At 43.5% G+C, this 22519-nt stretch overlaps 2 protein-coding genes across 4 annotated transcripts in view; both read left to right on the forward strand.

The window, feature by feature from the left end:
• The first annotated feature begins 18691 nt into the window (after positions 1 to 18691).
• Positions 18692 to 22519, forward strand: part of LOC138453544 (cannabinoid receptor 1) — a 253318-nt gene continuing 249490 nt past the window's right edge. The window contains exon 1 of one of the 3 annotated variants that reach the window (XM_069606516.1): positions 18692 to 18827. Coding sequence is in view for 1 of the 3 variants with exons in the window: in XM_069606515.1 (XP_069462616.1) it covers positions 19224 to 19243 (20 nt within the window). In the remaining 2 variants the exon portion in view is untranslated. Of the gene's footprint in view, positions 18828 to 19152; positions 19244 to 20318; positions 20440 to 22519 lie in introns of those variants that run through there. The other 2 variants (XM_069606515.1, XM_069606517.1) reach the window with 2 other exon arrangements.
• CNR1 (cannabinoid receptor 1) overlaps positions 18703 to 22519 on the forward strand; it is a 231644-nt gene continuing 227827 nt past the window's right edge. The window contains exon 1 of the mRNA XM_069606518.1: positions 18703 to 18827. The gene's annotated coding sequence lies outside the window, so the exon portion shown is untranslated. The remainder of the gene's footprint in view (positions 18828 to 22519) is intronic.

Genomic DNA, 22519 nt, shown 5'->3' on the forward strand with positions numbered 1-22519 from the left:
TTTTTCTGTCATCTGAACCCCAGTTTAGTAACACATTAATTCAAGAATAGCCATCCCTACTAGTTGTACTTCCCAATGGACAATCACACACCATTACATACATCTTTATCACCTTACTCAAACACTCATGCACACACCACACATGCAATGCAGAACACCCCAACCAATACCTTCTGTATTTTTTTTCAACAGACCCTAAAGAATGCCTACCAAAAGGCAACTCTGTACAAAGGGACGCAGAAGTAGAGCAAATGAAAAGAAAAGTCTCCAACATAAACATCCATCTATAGCAGAATTTGTAAAAAAAAGTTGAAACACAACAGCTAATACAGTCATGTAGTGAAACAGAAGAAGTTTCTAGTCCAACAATTTTCCCTCCTCTATCAAAAAGTAAAACAACCCAAAAAACTATTAACAGAAAATCAACTATCACTACAAATAAAACTTCTTCTATAAATCTTGATATAGTACAAAGTAAGCATACCAAGAAAAGTATTTTAGCCAAAATGTTCCGTCACAAAGTCCTTCAAAATCTTATGAAAACAGGAGAGAAACCAGGTTCAAGACTTCAAACCTATCATAGGAAAGTAATCTTAGAAGCGTTGATAGACAGTGCACTTCTTCTCAAAACAAAGTTATTTATTTTAGTGTTAAACAGAATGAAACCACTAACAAAACTAATAACTAAATTACAAAAAAGACTTCTGAATAAACGAAATGTCAACAGATATAACTTCTTAAATATCTCTGGAGGTGAATGGAGTCACACTACAACCACAGAACCATACTTTAATGAGGAAGCCTACAAACAAAAGCAAACAAATACAATTGCCATACATAGCAGTGGTTGAGGTTATGAAAAAGTGAATAATACCATAATGGAACAAGAAGAACTCCTTACAAAAATATGCCCTTAAAACGTAGATTTACCCCTCCATTCAACTGAATCAGAAAATCTAGTGTACAAATGGCCATGCACGTCAATGTGTAACATTCCCAAAAAAAATTTCAAGTCGTTACGCCAATTCCTCAATCAATATGTGAAAAGCAAAGACAAAATCAAAATTAAACTACTGCAAAATATGGATGCTTGTCCAATACGCAAGTACACAGGACTACAAGGACATTCCTTGGCCTGCATTACAGGACCTACTTGCAAAACACCCTTCCATGATATCAAAAGGATATCAACACATCATGCAAGTATAAGAAATCTAGTTTATAAACTGTACTATGCTAAAAGTCCTGCTTTAGTACTAGCCAATTTAAATACCATTCTTCTACATGGTACAGCAAAAGACCTCCTTGAAGAAATCGACTATATCCAGACAAAATATTTTGGAAGTGAAACCCACTTACAAGATGAATTAGCTGTCAACCAACTTCGTAACAATTCTGCACATGGCAACCTTTCACTACAGACATACAAAAAAGAAATACTAAAATTTGAAAGTACTTCAGCTGAAGTACCAAACCACATGTGTGTATGTTGCTGCAGAACTTTATATAAAAGTAGCACAAAAACTGTAGACCAATCATACAAAATAGAAGACAATGAAGATTCTAAATGGTTTGAATTAGCTCTCTACCTTATAGCAGAAAACAAATACGAAATAACTGACCCCATAATACTTTGCACTTACTGCACTACAAAACTTGACAACAACCAAACTCCTTCACGTGCTATCACAAATAACTTGGAATTGTATCCACTACCAAAACCCCTTCAACAACTTAATTTATATGAGAGCATCATAATTCAAACAGTGCACCCATTTCAAGCAATAATACGCCTTCAACCAAAAACTGCAAAATTACCTCCCTCTGAATTAGTGAAAGGTATTCGTGGAAAAGTAGTGTATTTACCATTAGATCTAAAAGAAAATGTGCACACTCTCGGAGTGCAATGTCCAATGCAGCAATCTTTAATTATCTTGGTAAATGGAGTACCTACAAAAGACAAAAAAATTTGGCAACAACTGGTAGATTTACATAAGGTTAGAGAAGCCCTACAATATCTTAAAGAGAACAATGAATATTACAAAGAAGTTAATATTGAAGAAAACTTGCAAGATACAAGTGAAATAATTGAACAGACACAAGAAGCTGGTCAATTTGAGCTCCTAGATCCTGCTACAATAGCAAACACTTTAGACCATTATACAATTCATCCATTGCACTCTAATGACACCATAGAAGATGCACTGGAAACGTACCAAATGCGTCAAACAAAAGGATCACCAATCAGCATATGGGAAAAAAGTATAGAAGCACGTGCTTTTCCTCTACTCGTTCCTACTGGCAAAGGAGGAAGATACGATGGTAGACCTATTCAAATAACAGCATCAGAATATCGCTCATTACAAAAGTATTCTGAAGATCCCAGATTTCGACAAAATGTGGAATACATATTCCACCTACTCTTTGAAAGTGAACTAGCAACTTTATGTTACGGAGTTGCACACATATTAAAATTAGGATCACACTTTCAAAATATAACAGCCACACAATTATTACAAAATGTTCAACAAAAAGATGAGATTTTACAAGCAAATTTTACAAATCTATTAGCAAATATGCATGGTACTAAAGAGTACTGGTTTCGACGTCATGGAGATGAACGTTGTATGATCAGAAACCTTGGCCCAACCTCTTGGTTTCTTACATTAAGTTGCGCAGAATATTCATGGGAAGATTTACATGCTTTCCTACGCATATCAAACGAAAACAAAATAAACATACATATACTAACACCTGGAGAACTTTGTTCACAGGATCCTGTTAATGTTTCACGATATTTTCACCATCGCTTCATTGCTATGCTACATTTTATTTGTAACAAAACTGTTCCTCCCCTTGGAGAAGTGCAACACTTATTTTGGAGAAAAGAATACCAAGCTAGAGGAGCACCACATATCCACATGCTTTTATGGATTAAAGATGCTCCTAAATTTGGTCAAGACAGTGATGCCACTGTTTTACAGTTTATTGACCAATATGTCACTTGTGAAATTCCATCAGAATCCACAAATAGTGATCTTCATGCAAAAATGTTACAATTCCAAAGACACAAATGTGGCGATTTGGTTTCCGTAGACCAGTCACAAATACAGGTGAAGTGAACAACCTCATGTCTTCAGTTAGACATAGGGCCCCATTACGACCCTGGCGGTAAGGGGTTTACGCCAGCGTTAGCTGCGCCGACCCCTTACCGCCAACTACGAGTTCCCAAAGCGCCATGGTCACTTTAACGCCCGCTTTTTGCGGGCGTTAAAATCCATGGCGCTATGGGACCTTGGTGTTAATTACGCCACCGTAATTTACGGTGGCGTAATTAACGCCTTCCCCACTCCCATTGAGCCCTATGGGGCCGAAATGGGAATGGGGAAGGGTAAATGGGACAATGGGGACTTACCGCCCCGCCAACCTCGGAATGGGGCGGTAAGTCCGCCATCCGCCATGGCGTAAACGGACTTTACGCCATGGCGGAAAAGTCCGTCGATGGCCGAAAAAATCCGCCAGGGTCGTAATGAGGCCCATAGTGTTAAAGGTAAGTCACCTAAAAATACATATTGCATAAAAAGAAAAGAAGAAGAAAAATATATCAATGATTACAATGCAATCATTGCCTACTTATGGAATGCAAACATAGACGTGCAGTACATTGCAGACAATTCTACTGCAGTTGCACGATATGTCACAGCATACTTAACCAAATCAGAAAAGGCAGAGCTCCAAGACCTCTGGAATGAGCTGTCATCAGATAAAACAGTGTCTCAGAAATTATACAGCTTTGGCATAAAAATGCTGTCCCATAGAGAATGTGGATCCTATGAAGCAGCTGATCGATTAACTGGTACTGCATTGTATGGTAAATCTGCAAATATAGTATGGCTAAGTCTTGGTCCAGCTAAATCTAGAAAAAGAGTTCTAAAATCATACGAAGATATAGAAACAATAGCCAAACATGATCCCAACAGCCAAGACATTTTAAAAAACAATTTATTGGACACATACTACCCAAACAGGAGTACCACTTTGGAAACCATGAGTCTATACCACATAGCCCAAAACTACACATACAAAAATAATATAAAACCTGATGAACAAAACCGTAAATACAAAGTGACAAACTGTGAAGGCAGCTTAGTAAAACTCACCAAACCAAATTTAATTAACCATATCAAATTGTCATTAAAGACTCCTCAACATAAAGAAGTATATTACATGTCCCTGCTACAACTCTTTAAACCCTGGAGAAAAGAAGAAGAAATACTAGATAACTATGAATATTATGAAGACGCTTTCAAAGCAAATGAAAGCAGTATAACTGATGTAAACTTTGCACAGTACATAACAATGTTGCACAATGAACAGCAACACGAAGAAGAACTCCAGGCCCAACTAGATAAGGACACTCCTGACAGTAGCCAACCATTTGTCACAGGAAGCCAAGAACCACTGGGAGACCCACTAATAACAAATGAGGCAGAATTAGCTATGATAGAAGTACAAAACACCATGTGTCAGTATGAAGATAAAGAAGACTTAACTATACTAGAATCAAAGGTAAACAATGAGCAACGTAGCATTTTTTAAGAAGTAACAAAAGAAATTGCACATGGTGTACAACATGAAAACAAAGAACGCACCTGTCAAAATTACAAACCTATACTATTGTATGCCAGTGGTGAAGCTGGTTCTGGCAAAACATTCCTAATCAAAATCATCAGTAAGTTCCTTCAACAATTCACAAACAACAAACTGCCAGCTATTGTCACTGCCCCCACAGGTTTAGCTGCCTACAACATAAGTGGTGTCACTTTACACCGATTACTACTCCTGCCAGTAGAACATCAAAACAAATTAGATTATTACAAACTTTCTGCAGACTCTGCAATGGAACTACGCAGAGTATTAAAACAAATTAAAATGCTACTAATAGATGAAGTGAGCATGGTGTCCAACCTAATGTTGGCTTTGATTCACCTCAGATTACAGGAAGTACTCAAAACAAACTGTGAAGAGATCTTTGCAGGAAAACACATTATTGTTTTCAGAATTCTTCTTCAATTGACACCTGTAAAAGGTGAGCCTATTTTTAAAACATTAGGACACAAACTCTGTCGTAAAACTGTTGGCAGCATTGGAAATGTCAACCTTTGGCAACATTTCCAATACAGAGAATTAACACAAAACATGCGCCAATCTGCAGATCTCACTTATGCCAGCAGCTTAAAAAGTATCAGAGTTGGTATACTTTCTAGAGAAGCAGAAGCAATATTGAAAACCCGGCACATTCATGCACTTTATGGTGATAATACATGTGCTACAGATGTTATGGAACAATTAGCCCACAACAATGTCAATTGTATGGCCTTAATGCCAACTCTTGCAAGCTGTTTCAAATTCAATGAAATCATGTTAAGTAAAGAAATGCAAAAAATAATGTAAATTAGCGCCACAGACAAACTAGATGTACATGGAATGACACTACCCATGTGTGACCAAGCCACAGCAAGACTAAACAGTTTAGAAAAATCTATCTCAAACACAGCAGGCTTGGAAAAGATATTAAAATTATCCTTAAACTGCAGAGTAATGCTGAAACGTAACCTTGATGTAGACCAAGGACTAGTTAATGGAGCATTGGGTACAGTTGTTGGCTTTCAAACATACCCACGTGACAACAAAATTTAGTTTGTCAATATTCTCTTTGACAAACTTTCAGAAGTTAAAAGAATAGGACGCTCAACAGCTTGATTCCTTCTCTTCAAATACATGTATGTACACAGAGAACAATTTTCTCTAACTCTTGCATAAGCAGTCACCATTCATAAATCACAAGGTCTTACCTTAGACAAAGCAATGATAGACATTGGTAACACAGTCTTTAAAGAAGGCATGAGCTACGTAGCACTATCACGCTTACGTACACTTGACGGTCTATTTCTAATCAACTTTGATGCAAGTAAAATAAACGCTGATATTCCTTGCATTTTAGAATACAATAGGCTTTGTTCACTATACACCCCCCATCTACAAACATATCTTGTTCCACAAAAAGGAAAATGTTTTAAAAGAAAACTAAATCAAACAGAAATGCAACAGGATGTCACTGCAAATCCTCCAAAAAGAGTAACAGAAACTAAAACTTCATCAAGTACCACAATCAAAAAAGAATCAATTAGGGAAAGTAAACCAGGTACTTCTTCAAAGAAGGAAGACAAACTCCAAAAAAAGCAGTCAGATACAGAACTACATGGTCCATTTAAACTCTCAAATACAGTTGGTGTAAGTTGCTACGCAAATGTAGCAATGAATATTCTATTTCAATTACCACCAATTGTTGAGAACATTTACTTACACAGTGCAGACCCATTGTGTTTGCAAATGTTAGTACTTCACAGAACTGCAGCAAACAATCCTGGCAACACGTATAGTGTTTATGGAATAAGACAACAATTGGACTACTGTGCTGGAATGGTGAAATTCACTATAAACTCAGAGGAAGTTCCACAAGAATTTCTAATGTACTTACCACTAGTACTGGAAAACAAAAACATACCTATAAATGAAATCTTCCAGATTTCATACATGTGGAAACATACATGCACTCTCTGCAACAATGTGACACAAGAACAAATTCCCAATGAGCGCTTTGTGTATAGATCAATACCTAATTGTGAATCTGTTCCATTTCAGCAACTTGTGCAAAATGCAAACCACGGTAGATTATGTTCCACCTGCAATTCAGATAATCGCTCCACGTTAGTAACACAAACACATAGTAAATATGTAATACTAATGCTTCTAGGTTACAATGCAGATGGTACCAAAAACAACTGCAAGCTGACTGGATTTACACATGGTCAAATATCACTTGGTAGGAAAACCTTCACAACAATAGGTATCATCTACCACGCAGGAGCCACAACCAACTCAGGACACTACACTGCATATATAAAAAACGAAATGTGGATGGTTTGAATGTAATGATAGTACCATTACTCTAAAGAAGAGATTACCAGCAAATCTTACAAACGCTTATTTAATGTTCTTAAAACCAAAATTTGATAACTAAACTGTACTTAAACCTTAAGTACACTTGTAGTAAAAAAAATATAAACTGTCACAATATTCCAAAAGCTATCTAACTGCCCAAAGAGGCTACAACAACTAAACAGATAAATTAGGACTACTCAAATAAATCAAAAAATAGACAGTTAGAATACGCCAATTGGTATCTAACTGTCCCAAAATTTAGAAATATTTAAACAGATAAATCAATACCATGAAATTGTATCAAAAAATAAACAGTTAGAATACGCCTACTGGTATCTAACTGCTCCAAAACTGTACAATATCCAAACAAATACCTAATATCTTACTGCTCCCAAAAACTGGAACAATCCAATGTATAAAGCATTAGCCAAAAACAACAAGTAAACACTGAAAACAAACAAACAAATAAACTGTAGCATAACAGAAAAAGGTTTTTTTTTAATCCAACATGGATTTTTTTTTCTCCCACAGACCCAATGATTTTAGCAACAAACACAGAAACTGAGTAAATTGCACAGTACTCTCGTTTGTCATCGACTAAATGTGAGGGTCAAATAAAAAGAAAAAATGTTGATTGTACAATGTAATAACTCTTTATAAAATACTAATACTAACATGCTATTTTCTTTTATCACAGAAATGAACAAGAAAAACATGGACTCCCGTTACTAAACCAAATAGTAAGTATAACATCATAAATACAACCATTGCAGCATATCACACCCATACTGGCTTATAACATTGTTCCTTATAAATTTGTTTTTGACCCAAAGTTATAAGCCAGTCTGAGTGTGATATGCTGCAGTGTTTCTGGCCAGGGCATAGACTCTTGGGTGCATGGCATATGACTATGTCACACCCATAGATTCAAGCATTGCAACCATTTTAATGTCCGCGGACACAAGGAAGGTCCTAGAACACATTCAACGTGCCAGAGGACAATACGGACAGCGTCCTCAGGACACCCCCATTTTCTTTGTGTACGAACATTTCAGGACACCGGGACTGTTCTTAGAACACTTTCAGCTTGCCAACGAACAATACAGACAACGTCTCCAGGACACCCCCTGTGAACATTCCAACACCCCACGAGTGTTCTTAGCCACTATGAGTGTGATATGCTGCTATACTTGCGGCCAGGGCATAGACTCTTGGGTGCATGACATATGACTGTGATATGCTACGATACTTCTAGCCAGGGCATAGACTCTTGGGTGCATGGCATATGACTGTGATATGCAGCAGTGGTTGTGGCCAGGCCATAGCGTGTTGGGTACATGGCCAAATGACCATGCACCCAACATTCTATACCCTGGCCACAACCACTGCAGCATATCACACCCATAGATTCAAGCATTGCAACTATTTTAATGTCCTCGGACACAAGGGAGGTCCTAGAACACATTCAACTTGCCAGAGGACAATACGGACAGCGTCCTCAAGACACCCCTATTTTCTTTGTGTACGTAAACACCGCGAGTGTTCTTAGAACACTTTCAGCTTGCCAACGAACAATACACACAACGTCTCCAGGACACCCCTTGCTAACATTCCAAGACCCCACAAGTGTTCTTAGAACACTTTCAACTTGACACCGAATCCATTCTGTTTATTTACCAACATTCCAGAACAGCCGTGTTGTCCGCAGACAAATCGAACACAACAAAAGCGTCTAGCACATAAAAAGAAATACAACATTGAACCTATCTCATACTCCCCCACCCTCCCCAAACACTCTTACACACCAACACACGCCACTAAATACAATTTTTAATTCAAGTTTCACTGCGCTGTCCGAGGTCGGCGGCGAATGCAAGATGGCGGGCGCGACAGAAAATCTGACGCGCATCATGCACCACACCGCCCAATCAGCGAACACGTCGCATGTCCGCGGACATGATGCAAGCCCATGGGCCAATCGGGGTGCTGTCCGCGGAGCAAACAGGGAAGTCCATCCGCGAAGCGAACACAGATATCACTATTTTTTTGCCTTACATTTTGGTCATTTTTAAAAGAAACTCCTGGACGGATTTACACCAAATTTGCAAAAGCACACTTTCTGGACCAAGCCGCCGCTACCTTCTGCAAATTTGGTGTAAATCCGTGCAGCGGTTCGGGCTGTAGCCGTGCGCAAAGTTTTTTCCCATTATGCCTATAGGAAAAAACAAAAGTTTTGGGACCCCCCCCTATAACTTTGCCCCCCCTGGACCAAACCTCTCCAAACTTTGCAAAAAATTCAGAGTGGGCCATATACTTTTTTTGCAAAGTTTGGTGAGGATTCGTCCAGAGGGAGCGAAGTTATAAGCCACCCAAAAAGTGCTCTTTCTATGGAACCACCAACTTAACCATAACTACATGGACGCTACCGCGTCCCTGTAATAAGAGTGAGAAAGATCTAATGGTGAAGGTGAATTAGAATCACACTGCAGCCTTTAATAGACACACTGGGTGCACTTAATAGATATCATGTGTCTCACAACATTTTGAAACATAGTGTAATAATGAGCAGCAGAACACAAATAAAAAGTTTGATTACACACACAATGTGTGAGAAAACATACAATGAATTTCATATGTTTCATTTTGTTTTTCTATATGTTACCTTTTCTCTTACGTGTTCTCCCAATGTGGGTACCCTGTGATTATATGATGTTTAATACCACACAATTTGAAAATTTAGTATATACGATGTGCAGTGAAAAATTGAGATAAGACTAGGCCCTGATGAAGGATTGTATCCGAAATGCATTGGCCACACAGTCATTGTTTGCGGAAATATAAATTGAAGATATTCTTGTGAATGATAAACAATATCAAAGAATAAAACTTTGCAGTTTGAAGAACTATTTACAGCTTTCAAGTCATCATTTAGAGAAAGCACGAAAATGTACTAACCCCTAGAGGGAAATACAGGTGTGCGGCCCACATCGAAGGCTATCTAGCCTAGGTCTCCTTTCTTCAGTAAAGTGTATTGGGACACACTAGGTAATTACTGTGTATTGTGAATGTTTTCTAATGGTTAGTTTGAAAGTAAATCCGATGTAAATTGTGACTGCATATTTCAAAATTCTACCTGTGTTGTTTTAATAACGGAAAGTAATTTGGGGTTTGTGATATTGTGTAGTGTCACAGCATTGGTGGTTGATATTTGTGTAATTGTTCTATCATTCTTGGTAAAAATGTAAATAAATATATATAGTCTTACTATACACCTGCCTGGTTCCTAGCTTATTGGTAGTCCAGGGGGTATTTGTTGGGGTGGTTCGAGTTAGGTTGCAGGCCTCACTAAAGTGGAATCTGTATAAGCGCTTTGGGTGCTTGCCACCTTGCTTGGGAGGGGAAAGGAACTCCCTGAGTTGAAAGTGACCACCTAATAAACCGTGACAATGTGACAGGGAAAATATTTGCTGCTTTTGTCCAAAAACGGCTGCAGTCATGGGCAGAGTCAAATGGTATCCTTGATATTTTTTTATTTTTTTATTTAGACTTTTAGTTTATTACAAACCTTTGTCTAAGGAGGCAAAAACCATCAAAGAAAGAACATTTGAACAGACCCTCAATTGAGTCCCACATAAAAAATCATCTACAAGGCAATAATGTTTGGCTCGCGTATCCTAGTGGTTCCTTTCAAACACTTCTTTTAGAAATGTCACCAAACAAATTGTTGCTGAATTATTTTCTCCATGAAGAAGGAATGACCAGAATTCTACAGCATTTCCTGAATAGTTGCTAGCGACCACTTTTCCCAAATAGTTCTTCAATCAGTCAGTCCTGAGCAAAACAAAGTGATGTGTTTCAGAGTTTCCCTTTTCCCCTCCTTAGAACGAATCGACATTCCATGTTTGCAGATTGCTTATATATCAGCAAGGTCTGCTTGCTGGGGTAGAGATTCAATCTGAGACGCCTACATTGGGTCGTGTACCACCAATTAGAGAATTTAATGAGATACTTCGGTAGGGAACCCTGAAGCTTGCTTTCTTTTTTCATCGCAGTTGGCAACTTATAAGCATTCTTTTGGTCTTGATCCAATCTTGTTGCCACAATTTCCGTTTTACCTTATCCGGATTGTTAATGAGTTCTTCCTTCGTGGAAAGAAGATGGGTCAAATAAACTATACAACCCCCTTTCCATTGGGTCACTAGGGAATTGCTCCCCAGCTTTAGCACATCTTTCAGAATCAGAAACGGTTTGGCTCGACTGGGCAGCACACATTTCTTATAAAGGGCCAAGGTTTTCCATATAGTTCTCACCTTGAGAGAAATGAGGCCCAACTCAAACCTAATAGCAGAAGTCGAGGTGTGGTTTGGAAGCCTAAGTAGTTTCCTCCAGAAAGATCCCTCCAAAGACGGCCTTAGTGCCCAAGGTGAAGAGGGGAATTTCTCAGCTCCATATATCAGCACAGGAGTAACCTTCTTTTTGTTAAAAGGCCATAACAGGAAATATTGAGAATTTTCCACATTTTTTATGGGCCAGCCTAGCTTGGCTCACTAAAATTCTAAATTTGGCTTTCAAAGCCAACTGGCATGGCAAATCTACCCTGCTGTTGATTATCAAAGTCCACAAGTAGGTCACCTCGTTGGTTCGCTCCAAAGGTGTTTTATTAACTAACCATTGAAGTTAAGAACTCTGCGGGGGCCTTTAGGACCAACTATCATGATATTAGTTTTGGGAGAGTTCATCGCCAACCCATACATAGACACATACTCATTCAAGGCCTCGAGGCTTCTCTGCAGGCCAATTGGCGTTCTGTCAATCAGCACTAGATCATCAGCAAAGAGCTGCCTTTGATAGGGTTAATCAGGACATACTATGGGATAAGATGGAAAAAATGGGATGTCCTGCTGATTTAGTGCATGTTTTAAAACTATTCCAATTTTATACCATGGTACAATAAGAACGAGTAGTGAGGGTCATTTCACTAAGTGGATATCAACAAACTAGGGACTTAAGCAGGGATGCCTGCTAGCCAGCCTGTTATTTAATCTCTATCCAGCAGATATTCTAGTTAGGCTCCAGTCCGTGGGAAATTGTCCTCTTAAACTTGGAAATGATCACATTGTGTGTTTACTTTTTGCAGACGATCCTGTAGTCCTCGACCACGCCTTTATGGGCATGTCAAGAACCGTCAAAGAACTGTGCCTATAATCGGAGGAAAATGATCAGGATAACTTTGATAAAACCAAGGCTATGAAGTTCTCAAATAGACCAACAAAGACGCCTGCAATGTCAGTGGCTCGGGGTGTTATTGAGTGTGTAGACAGTTATCTTAATTTGGGTGTAGAGATTAGAAGATCATCATCATGTTACCTTGAAATGCAGCTGACAAAATGCAGGAAAGTGATGATACTTAGTGCACTATTTAATGGTTTTGCAAGACAAACTATGGGCAGCAGTCTAAAGAGACTGTTTTTATTATACAAACAAAGTTTGTTTCCCTGCAATCCTTTATGGACTGGAAGCCCTGACTCTAAAGGACTTGAGTTGGCTAAATGTTTTTGTTTTTGAAAGAAGATTCGGAAAAAAAATCGTGAATCTTCCCTAGGCTGTTCCAATGGAATATCTACGGCTGAAATTGGGTCAAATATCCCTTTGATCGATGGCTCTAAAAAGGAGAGGCGATTCGTATTTAAGGGCAAACTGCGCCCACAAATGTCCTTTATTGTCGAGGCTGGGGATAACTTTGCTAAGGAGGCAAACAATAAAACTGGTCATTATGAGCACCCAAAGAAATGTCTGTTTGTACAAATTAGCTGGACCCACAGGTTAGAAGTGGTTGATGTTTATTATCACTTGAAAAAAAAGCTTTGATGAGAGAGTAGACTTATGGAATTGGAACTTAAGTTACACCCATTGTCCAGGCTGAAAAATGATCTGGCTGTTTTGCAGGTGATTCATAAGTATAAATTGGCACAGGTATACTTATTAGCAGGCCTAGTATGATAGTCGCGTGTTTTGTTCCTCCCCTCCCTTTCTGCACTCCTCTCCCTCACCTTTTGTTTTCTCCCGCTCTACCAGAAATGTAGTCAGGCCTAGTATGGTAGTCGCTTGTCTGTTTCCCATTTCCTTGCTATCTGTGTTTCGGCTCTTGCACTATCTGAAATGTCACCAGGCCGAGTATGATAGTTAATTTCACATCCTTACTGTTCATGGCCTCTATGAATGTCATTGTATTTTCCCTTGATCCCTCCTTTGCCTTGAAGCGCTTTGAAACACATTGTGTATAGGCGCCATATAAATAAACAATCATATCGATCATCTCCAGCTCCCGCCGTTAGACACCTAATGCTAATGCTGCACAATAGCCACCTTCCTGTTTTGGCTGTAACTGGCCCTAGATTGAAGTTGCTGATAGATTACAGACACTGTCCCATCTGTAAACTAAAAAAACTATTGGGAAATGCTAAACACGTTTTATCTGAATGTAAACTTCTGAGTACTCTGTATATGGGCAATTTGGGCTCTTTTGTACATGAAAATGACACGATTAAGAGCAAGGAGTTCTGGAATCATAGTCTGGAAACTAGATTAATGTCATTGCACATAACACTTCACATGTATGGATTCAGGATTCTAGAATATTCATTACTAATCCCTTGTGGGTATTTTGTATACATATATGGTGTAGTAATTTAAGATATTTTAAAGATTTTCACTATTTTATGTTTGAAATGATTTCTTTTCATTTGAAATAGGAAGGATAATATATAGTTTACTGTTCATAATATGTAATGTTTGGGTATGGATTGATAAGTGATCATGTTATAAGCTTAAAGAACTAGACACATTAAAATGAAAATGAAAATAACATGTTATCTGCCCATGGTATCCGAGTTATAAGGACATGTTCAGAAAATCCAGTTCTTTTAAACTTCAGAATTGCGAGACCTAGCCTGGGTTCTTTTGTTGATAACATATTCCAAGTGCTTAAGCCTTAGATCATAACACTCTGATGATTTTAGTACATATTCTTTGGCCTGGTGTCTTCCTTGGAAGGTTGCACAAGTGGTGGCATTCCAAGGTTTTAGCGCCTTTGCTTTAGTATTTACAATCAACTGTATTAAAAAGAAACTTTTAAATGGCTGCAGATGATAGGTTCTATTGTTTGTTAAGCAAAATGTTCTCAGGCACACACACATTTATTTCAACAATGTCAAGGCATGCTCTTCAAACATGACCGCAAGCAAAATGCACAAACCAACAAAAAGCAAACTCCTTCAGGCAATGCCTCTTCCGCTCCGAATGGAAGCTATCAGTTAATTTTACGCCATTATCCTTTGCTTCAAAGTTGGTGACAATTGGGAACTTAGTAGGATTCTGAACTGGAATCTAACTCAGAGACCAGCCCTTCCAAGGTGTTAGCACAATATGTCTGTCATGTGGCCTGATGCCAGCCTGGTACAGAGCCCAGTCAAAGGTCTACCTGCGGCCCTTCGCAAGTTCCCAAAGCCCAGCCCCATTTGGGGGTAAACATTTTTTACGAGATCAAGAAATTAACTCTCTATTCCTCTCCTCCATGACATTATTTAAAATGAATTGTTCACTGTACACCTGTACTCCCCATACTCATGTTCCCCTCTCGGCAAAGTAATAAACGTTGGCACGCGCACACTCCACAAAGTCCCGTGATTCCTATCCACTTCTGCCGCCCATCTTCACAAGGGAGGGGTTCCATGCAAAAATTGCTTTCTCTTTGCACTCCTTCTCTTGTTTTTTAAATTGTGTATGTCTAGCACTTCCACCACAGCACACCCCCACTGTTTCTCCCATGTTCTGCCTCCCCAACTCCCAGCTCACTACGATCCCGAACCCACAACGACCTAACCACACTCGTCCACCATGTGCTACGTGCACATCCGCTCTTTAAGCCTACTGGCTTCAAACCATTGGAACTCCGTTCCCCCGGAACTCAAGTCTATCCCAACACTGGCTGGGTTCAAGACCACTCTAAAACTGTGCCTCCAGCCTATGGTAGGCTCCAGTCCATGAACACATTCATCGCTCTTTCTCCTTGATCTTCCCATTGTGTGTACATTGTAAATTGCTGTTTGCTTGGTAACCTAGGGCTGTGCCATCCCCTCTTCATGTTCCTCCCTCATTACTTCCCTATCCCATCCACCTCTCCATCGCTCCTCCATTGTTAAGCCTCCCAGCAAAGGGGCTGCTTCACAAACCACAAAGCCTTTTGTATTCTGCGTCAATATGAAGCAAGTGTTCCTTCTCAAATAAATCAAATAAACACATGTATGTTTTGAATGATTGCATCAAGATGAACTCATGTGTGTATTTCTACACATGCTAGCCGCTGCTGCTTTGGCCGGCTCTGAATGATAGTGACCAACGCACCCTTTTCACCTCAGTGGAGTTTACGAGCCAGACGATCTCTGCTACCGCGCTCTGAGGAGGAAAAGGAGGGGAGCACACCGTGCGGGGTGCAATAGACCCCGAAGCTCTAAGCTGCCTTCAGAAAACTGTGATGAGCCCGCACCAGACATCTGGTAAGGTTCAAACTTGAACGGACAGAAAAAAAAACTCTAAATCATTATGGAAATGAAGGCAGCAGTCAGCGGTTATCTTCAAGCAAGGGCTCCTCTCCTGCTACATCATCTCCCCTGGAAGAAGTAATGAAGCAACACTTTGTTTGATGGGGTTCAGATGCCAAAGGCACATTAGGGCAGTGGTATTCAAACTTTTGTATGCGACGTCCACCACACCCCCCCCCCCCTTCAGGTATTGTTCCCCCTCCCTCCTGCAAATAGATTGTTGCCGGATCCGCCCAAAGCCATCCTGGCCTGCTGCAATGTTCTATGAAAAGTAGTCACAGTACTCCCTTTTGGAAGAGCCTCGTGCCCCCCTGGACACCCTTCAGGCCCCCCTAGAGGGGCCAGCCCCACAGTTTGATGATCATTACATTCGGGAGTGATGGCCCTCTCACAGCAGGACAGTATTTATGATGCGCCATAGAGCAAATGGTGGAATATCACAGGTGTTGTTGTAGGGAGGGAAAATCGGGGTCATTGAGCACAGGTTGTGTGAGTAATACTGTGATCAGCCAAGACGAGGAAACTACTGAGTTCTGTTATGCCCAGGCATTTGGTTCCTGCTTTCAGTTCATGCCAACCTTTCTACTTCTGGACTCCCGTGTGGTTATTTTGCAGAGTGTTGCAGAGTTCAGTGTGCTAAGGGCAGGGCTGTCGGTGGGGAGCAGGACGGACACTGTCAGAAGTGGCGCCGAAACCCGGGACGGAACCAAGGAACTGTTCAAGATAATGGATGAAGAAGGATCACAATGGGACTTACTGCTTCAATTTGTGCTGCACGGATTACGATCCAGAAAACACTCAGCTACCGGGTACTCGCCTTACGGGTACTCGCCTTACGAAGTTACTGTTGCCACTGCCTTACGAAGTTACTGTTGCCACTAAGGACGGGGGCGGCTAAAGATTACAAAGTGTTGGATGCTGATTGAATATCATCATTGGTGAACAGGCGACAGGGCATCCGTAGGATGGCACTAGAGACACAGACACAGGCGGACATTGACACAGCTAGGAAACACAAGAAGATAAGAAGGGAATTGGTGCTGCGCATGGGGGACACAGTGATGCTACGTAATGAAGGTAGGAGTGCGAAGCGTCAACCGAACTGGAAAGGACCATATGTGGTGACAGACAGGATTAGTGACGTAGTATACTGCATTGCCCAATGAGATGGTGAGGGCCTGGTCATGAGGCACCTCAGCCAACTGAAGAGAGTGAGAAAGGGAAGGGAATATGTAGAGAATATATCGACCTTGTTGCGCTATTAGTGGTCTGATGCTGCGGCGCTGGTCACTAAAATAATGGGTGTGGCGAGTGCGAAGCCCCATTGTAGCTAACTGCATTTATGTTCACTTTCTCTGGGTTCCTGGAGAAGAGGGGCAAGGGGAAAGTGGTTGATAAGAGGGATGGAATAAAAAAACACTTCCACCGGAAGTACCTCCCCTTGCAAAAGTATAAACATACCACACCTTGCTCCTTCCAGGGAACCAATGTCAGCCTCCGTTGTTTTGAGAGAGGAGGGATAAATGACGGGTGTGTGATGTATGAATCTATATAATTGATATCCGGGCACCTCTGCTTGCAATTCAGACTTTCACAAACAAAAAGAACGCGCAGACAGGCTCTTGGTAAAGGCAAGCAGGATGCAGCGTGGCGTATGTGGCAGTACACAGTGGTGCGTGTATGTTATTTTCTGTTTGCACGAGTCTACGTGTTGCGCAGTCTCTTTTGCTGTCTCCCGTTCGTTCTACGGCTAGTGGGAGCTGCGCCCCCTGGCGGCTATGGGGGTACCAACAAGAACAGGTGGCCGCCAGCTGGTTAAGAAGCTGCAGATCTGGACTATAGGGGTTCCCCTACTAGGAACCCATACAACGTAAACACTGTACGAGAGGGCTTTCCGTTAGTCCGTCAGGCCGCTATCTCCATTAATGGAGGCAGTAGTAGGTTAAAGTCTGTATGGGGACATGGCGAGTGGAGACATGGAGACTTATGTAGTGTCTCTCGCTGGTTGTGGAGAGGTGTGCTCCTGGGCAGACGACCTTTGGGGAGCTCAAACAGTTGCGCTTTGAAGCTCTTGCGAGGGCGAGTGGAGACGTATGTAGTGTCTCTCACTGGTTGTGGAGAGGTGTGCTCCTGGGCAGACGACGTGGGGAGCTCAAGCAGTCGCGCTTTGAAGCTCTTGCGAGGGCGAGTGGAGACGTATGTAGTGTCTCTCGCTGGTTGTGGAGAGGTGTGCTCCTGGGCAGACGACCTTTGGGGAGCTCAGGCAGTCGCCCTTCGAAGCTCTTGCGAGGTAGAAGGTGGTTTGCCGGTTGTTTTGGTGGACTGTGCGACAGGTGGGCACGTGAGGGCTCCCAGGGAGAGGTGGGCGGAAGAGGGTGGTAACAAATATCCACTAAGTAAGCTGCTCCAGGGTGCCCCTACAGTGGTAGCAACTCGGGCACCTGGACGCGTGCTGCCCCCGAGCTTCATCAGCCGGCGTGTGCGTGTGCCAGTGACTGTGTGTGACTGTGCGTGACGGCTGCCTCCTCCCGTCTCCCTCGTGTTCTGGCCAGCTCTCCCGCACTTGTTCTGGTCGCTGCTGTGCCGGTGCCAGCTCAGAATCACACCGACACGTGATGAGGGGTGGCCTCATAAATGGGTAGTGAGAGCAGGAACGCGGGGCCAAAAAAAGGCGCGCACACAGGCGAGGAAAGAGGCACGGGCGAGAGGCACTCCTCCCAGAGGCACCCTGGGGAGCTGGACGCGCAGTGAAAGTGGAGTCTGAGAAGAGCTGAGAAGCAGCTCCTGGAGCATCCACTCAAGACACTGGGATCAAAGGAAATATATGAGGGGGGGCGAGACACAATCTACGAGTGACAGACCCCCTGCCGCCCCCAGGGTCTCCTGCTGCCAGTCTGACACCAGTCCAGGGGAAAAGGCGCCGCCACCCCCGCACACCTTCCTCACTGCCCTCAGGCTGTCCGGGAGAGTCTTCCCTGCCCCTCTGCAACCGGGCGGCCCGGTGCTGAACTGCCAGGAGCCAGGCTGTGCTGCTGCGCCCCCTGCCGGGGAAGAGCGGCGCTGCAACCCAAGTGATCAACCCAGGAGGACAATCTCCGCCTGCACGGCTGGAAGATACACGGCAGGAGCATCTCCCGCTCAGGAGGAGCGCCCCAGCTGAGCTCCAGAGACACCAGGGGCAGGAGCGCCTCCAGCAGGGAGTGGAGCGGGCGATGTAACAAGGTAACGAACGGGGACGTGCAGAGGGGGGAGACATGTGGCAGTAACAGGTGGTGGCGGAGGGAGTTGCCTCTCTTATATAACACATGCTTCCTCCGCGTCTTTTCTAAAGCGACCTTCCCCATGCCAGCAGCAACCGCACACACATGTCTGTCCATCAAGCCTGGGGGTGCGATTGCGCCAAGCGGGGGCATAAGTGCGAATGCGAGACCCGGAGCGCCCGGCAGGCGCACGTCCCAAGTTCCAGAAATGCGACCAGTCTGCAAGAAGGCGATCAAGAGGCTGCTCCCGTGCTCATTAACGCGTGGCTTTCGCGCAGGATTCACTGAACCGCTCCATCTGAGCGTGTGTGTGTGAGATGGGCAATTAGAAGGATAGACAAGATGAGCAGAGGGACAGATGGACAGACACGGGTCTAGGTACAGAGTGCGCCCTTCCATCATCTCTCTATCCATCTATCCATCCATCCACCTATCTTTCCATCTTGTTCGCCAGCCCAGCCATCTAGTTGAAATCTGTAAACGCGTCGTATATAGTGCAATACTGTATTGTATGTGCTTATGCCTGTTTTGTACTGCATTTTAAAGGTAGTGTGAAACGATGCTAAATGCACCCTAAATACAATAAATAAATAAATAAATAAATAAAACGAACGCGTCAACGGTGTGCGGTGCATGTGTGCTGCTAGGTGTTCTATGGGCGTTTGTATATAGCTGGTGCGTCGCAGGTAGCCGTCATGTTTGCAAAGTTGAGCTCGGGAGCATCTTGTTGATGGGTAAGGTGGGGAGCACGCAGCGAATTGCATCTTTCCTTCTATTAAATGGCGAGTTGCTTTGTCTGCTGTTATTAAGGGGGCAACCGAATAGCCCACCGAATCGGATCCGCGGACTCCGCGCGTTCGCCCGGCCTGTCCTCCTTCCCTTGTCGCAACACACGCAGGGAATGGGAGATAACACGCCGCCTGGCGTGTGGCCGGGTGTTCGTTTCCGAGGCATATCTATTTTTAATAGATTGGGGAGGGGGGGGCAGCCGCACACGAAGCTCTGATAGATCTCCCGCATTCTGGGTTTTGACTTGCCTTAAAATGACATATTTCATTTCTATTCAATTTTATTTTAATTTTTTTAAAAGTGTAATAAATCTAATTTATTATCCGTTTAGAATGCAAACCAACGCGGATTTATCCGCACGCCGTTACATCACCGGCCTTAAATCTTGCATATGAGCAGCAGTCTGATTTGTGTAACTACAACACGGCTGATGTACACACAAAATGTGACAGAGCGCAGTCTGGTATATTCGCTCACTGGATGTGATGATGGCCCTGAGGATGCCCGTTAAGGCAGGGCTTTGTTTCCCTACGTCACTCGTGCCACCGTTAGCTGCTTGAGGACAGCTTGACAGGCGATCGCAAACGTGTGTGTGTGTGTGTAAATATATATATAATATATATATAAAAAAATGGGCACGTTAGTTCCAAAGACTTGACTGAGTCTCGGGAGACTTTCTGACACGAGGCATCTGTGGGGGAAGCGGAGACTCTTCCCTCACTACAGAGGGAGCGATGCTGCTTAGTGGCAACCCTCGCGAGCTCGGCCCCTGAGGGGGCACTCCGGTGAGTACCCTCCCGAGACGTTGGATGTGCGCGCAGGACTCGGAGGCAGGTGCAGGGAGAGGCATTCGGCTAACAGCGCGGAAGATCCATGCCCACATGTAGCGCGAGGGCATAAGATACCAGCCTCTGCGCTTGGGGCTGCTCTCTGAACTAGCTCAGCAGATCGACTGATGGTTGGAGAGCAGCGCCTCTTTTGTAATTCCGTGATCGGTTAGCTAACACAGATGTGTACAACTGCACCCCATTTATTGACGCCCGATCAAAGCAGCACCTGAGTGGGCCGACTTTGGGGGGAAGGGCGCTGTTTCGACCTTGTGGTGCTGCCAGTATCAGCAACCGCCTCATTGCACTTGTTTCCGGGGAAGGACTCCTTCCTGCCAGCGAGGATGATTACAGTGATTATAGGAGCACGTTGGTGCCCTGGGGGAGGCATCTCCCAGCCCCGCCCTGGCCGTGCACCTGGAATCTCACTTTCTGTTTGCCCAATGGCTTGCGGGTGGTACCTGCAGGAAACCATGCATGAAATGGTGTTACACGGGATACGAGACAAATTACAAGCAGCCTGATGAAGAATGAACGGGTGGGGTGGCAGGCCTGTGCCAGGTGCATATGAACGGTTCGTATTGGCTGTGTGCTTGTGTAAAGAGGATGTGTGAGAGTGTACAGCAGATGCCCGTGGTGTGGATGTGAAACCGCCTTAGGAGAGCGCTGAGTCGGTCTTGTAAAATATCCTCGCCAGATTTACCATGATATGTTTCATTGCATTTCATTTTAGGCATTTGTATTGCGCCTGTTACCGCCTTCGAGGGACCAAATTCCAACATATGGGGAAATTGGGAGGTGCTATTATGCGTGTGTGCATTTCAGCCATTGGAGTTATGAGAGGGTGGCCAAGATGCTGCTAGTCACCCCTGTCTGAATGACATGGCATGTGGAGGGGTGGAATATGCTATAGTAGGAGCTAAGCAGATGGGGGTGGGGGTGGGGTTGAAGAGGACAGGTAGTTCTGGTTCCCCACTTCTTACTGGCGGGGTCCAGATGGTGCAGAGCTGGGTCTTCTTGTGGGGCTGAAATGTGAATCTTGGGGTGGGGCCCCGCATCACCCAGACATATGAGTTGTTTCAACCTTTTAGATGTTCGGTGTGGCAAAGTTCATCAGGATGGATGGGGCATGCAAGGACCCTTGCACCCCAAAGACTGCCCCCCCCCCCCACACAGAGACACGCCCGCAACCTGCTTATTTGAGGTGGTGTCACTACTTCAAAGAGGAAGACACTACGTAACCTGCAGTGACAATAATCTTTCTTGGGGCAAATATTTTGGAAATAGATGCCGCCAGAATTGCTCTGTGGATATATAGCATTCCGGCCCATTTCCTGCTCCCTGGTAAGGCGTTCTGCTTCCAATGCAACAACGCCTGTTGGGTGACACCTTTCACTTCGGCTGCCGTGCAGTGGTCACACGACCCTCCTGTCTCTGTGGATGTTGTGCCAGACATCGGACAATGCTGGCGACATCGGGTGGGTTCGTTGACCAGGGGTGTGGGCGGGGAGGTCGTGGAGGTGAACTTGTGGCTTCAGTAAAGCCTGAACCAGGAAGTCTGGAAGACCCGAGGGTGCAAGAACGCCATCAGCCGCCGCCTGAATGACTGCAAAGGGACACACGGGCAGCAACCAGCTGTCGCCCAGGACCACCCTCGCAAGGTTCAGTGAGCAGAGACTGTGTCTGTGGGTGGTCATGCCTGCACTATATCCATGGCCGTTTTCAGCAATACGAACACACTCCTTCAGACAGACATACACATAGGCACACGTATGTGCATACGCTTGCTGCGCACATGCAAATGCGCACATTCAAAGACTCGCACCACCGGAAAACAGACACACAGTGACACAGGCACACTCACAAAGCCGACATACTCACAGACATTCAAACGCACTCACACAGACGCACATGAGACGCACCTGCGCAGTCACATTGAATATGATCGGACGCACATCCACACGCACTTAAAGACTGAGGAACACGCGCACAATGCACACCCGCATACACACATGCATGCACACGGGCCGGTATGAAC

Source organism: Ambystoma mexicanum, chromosome 4p (genome assembly GCF_040938575.1).
Source record: "Ambystoma mexicanum isolate Mex_15411 chromosome 4p, UKY_AmexF1_1, whole genome shotgun sequence".
Lineage (NCBI taxonomy): Eukaryota > Metazoa > Chordata > Amphibia > Caudata > Ambystomatidae > Ambystoma > Ambystoma mexicanum.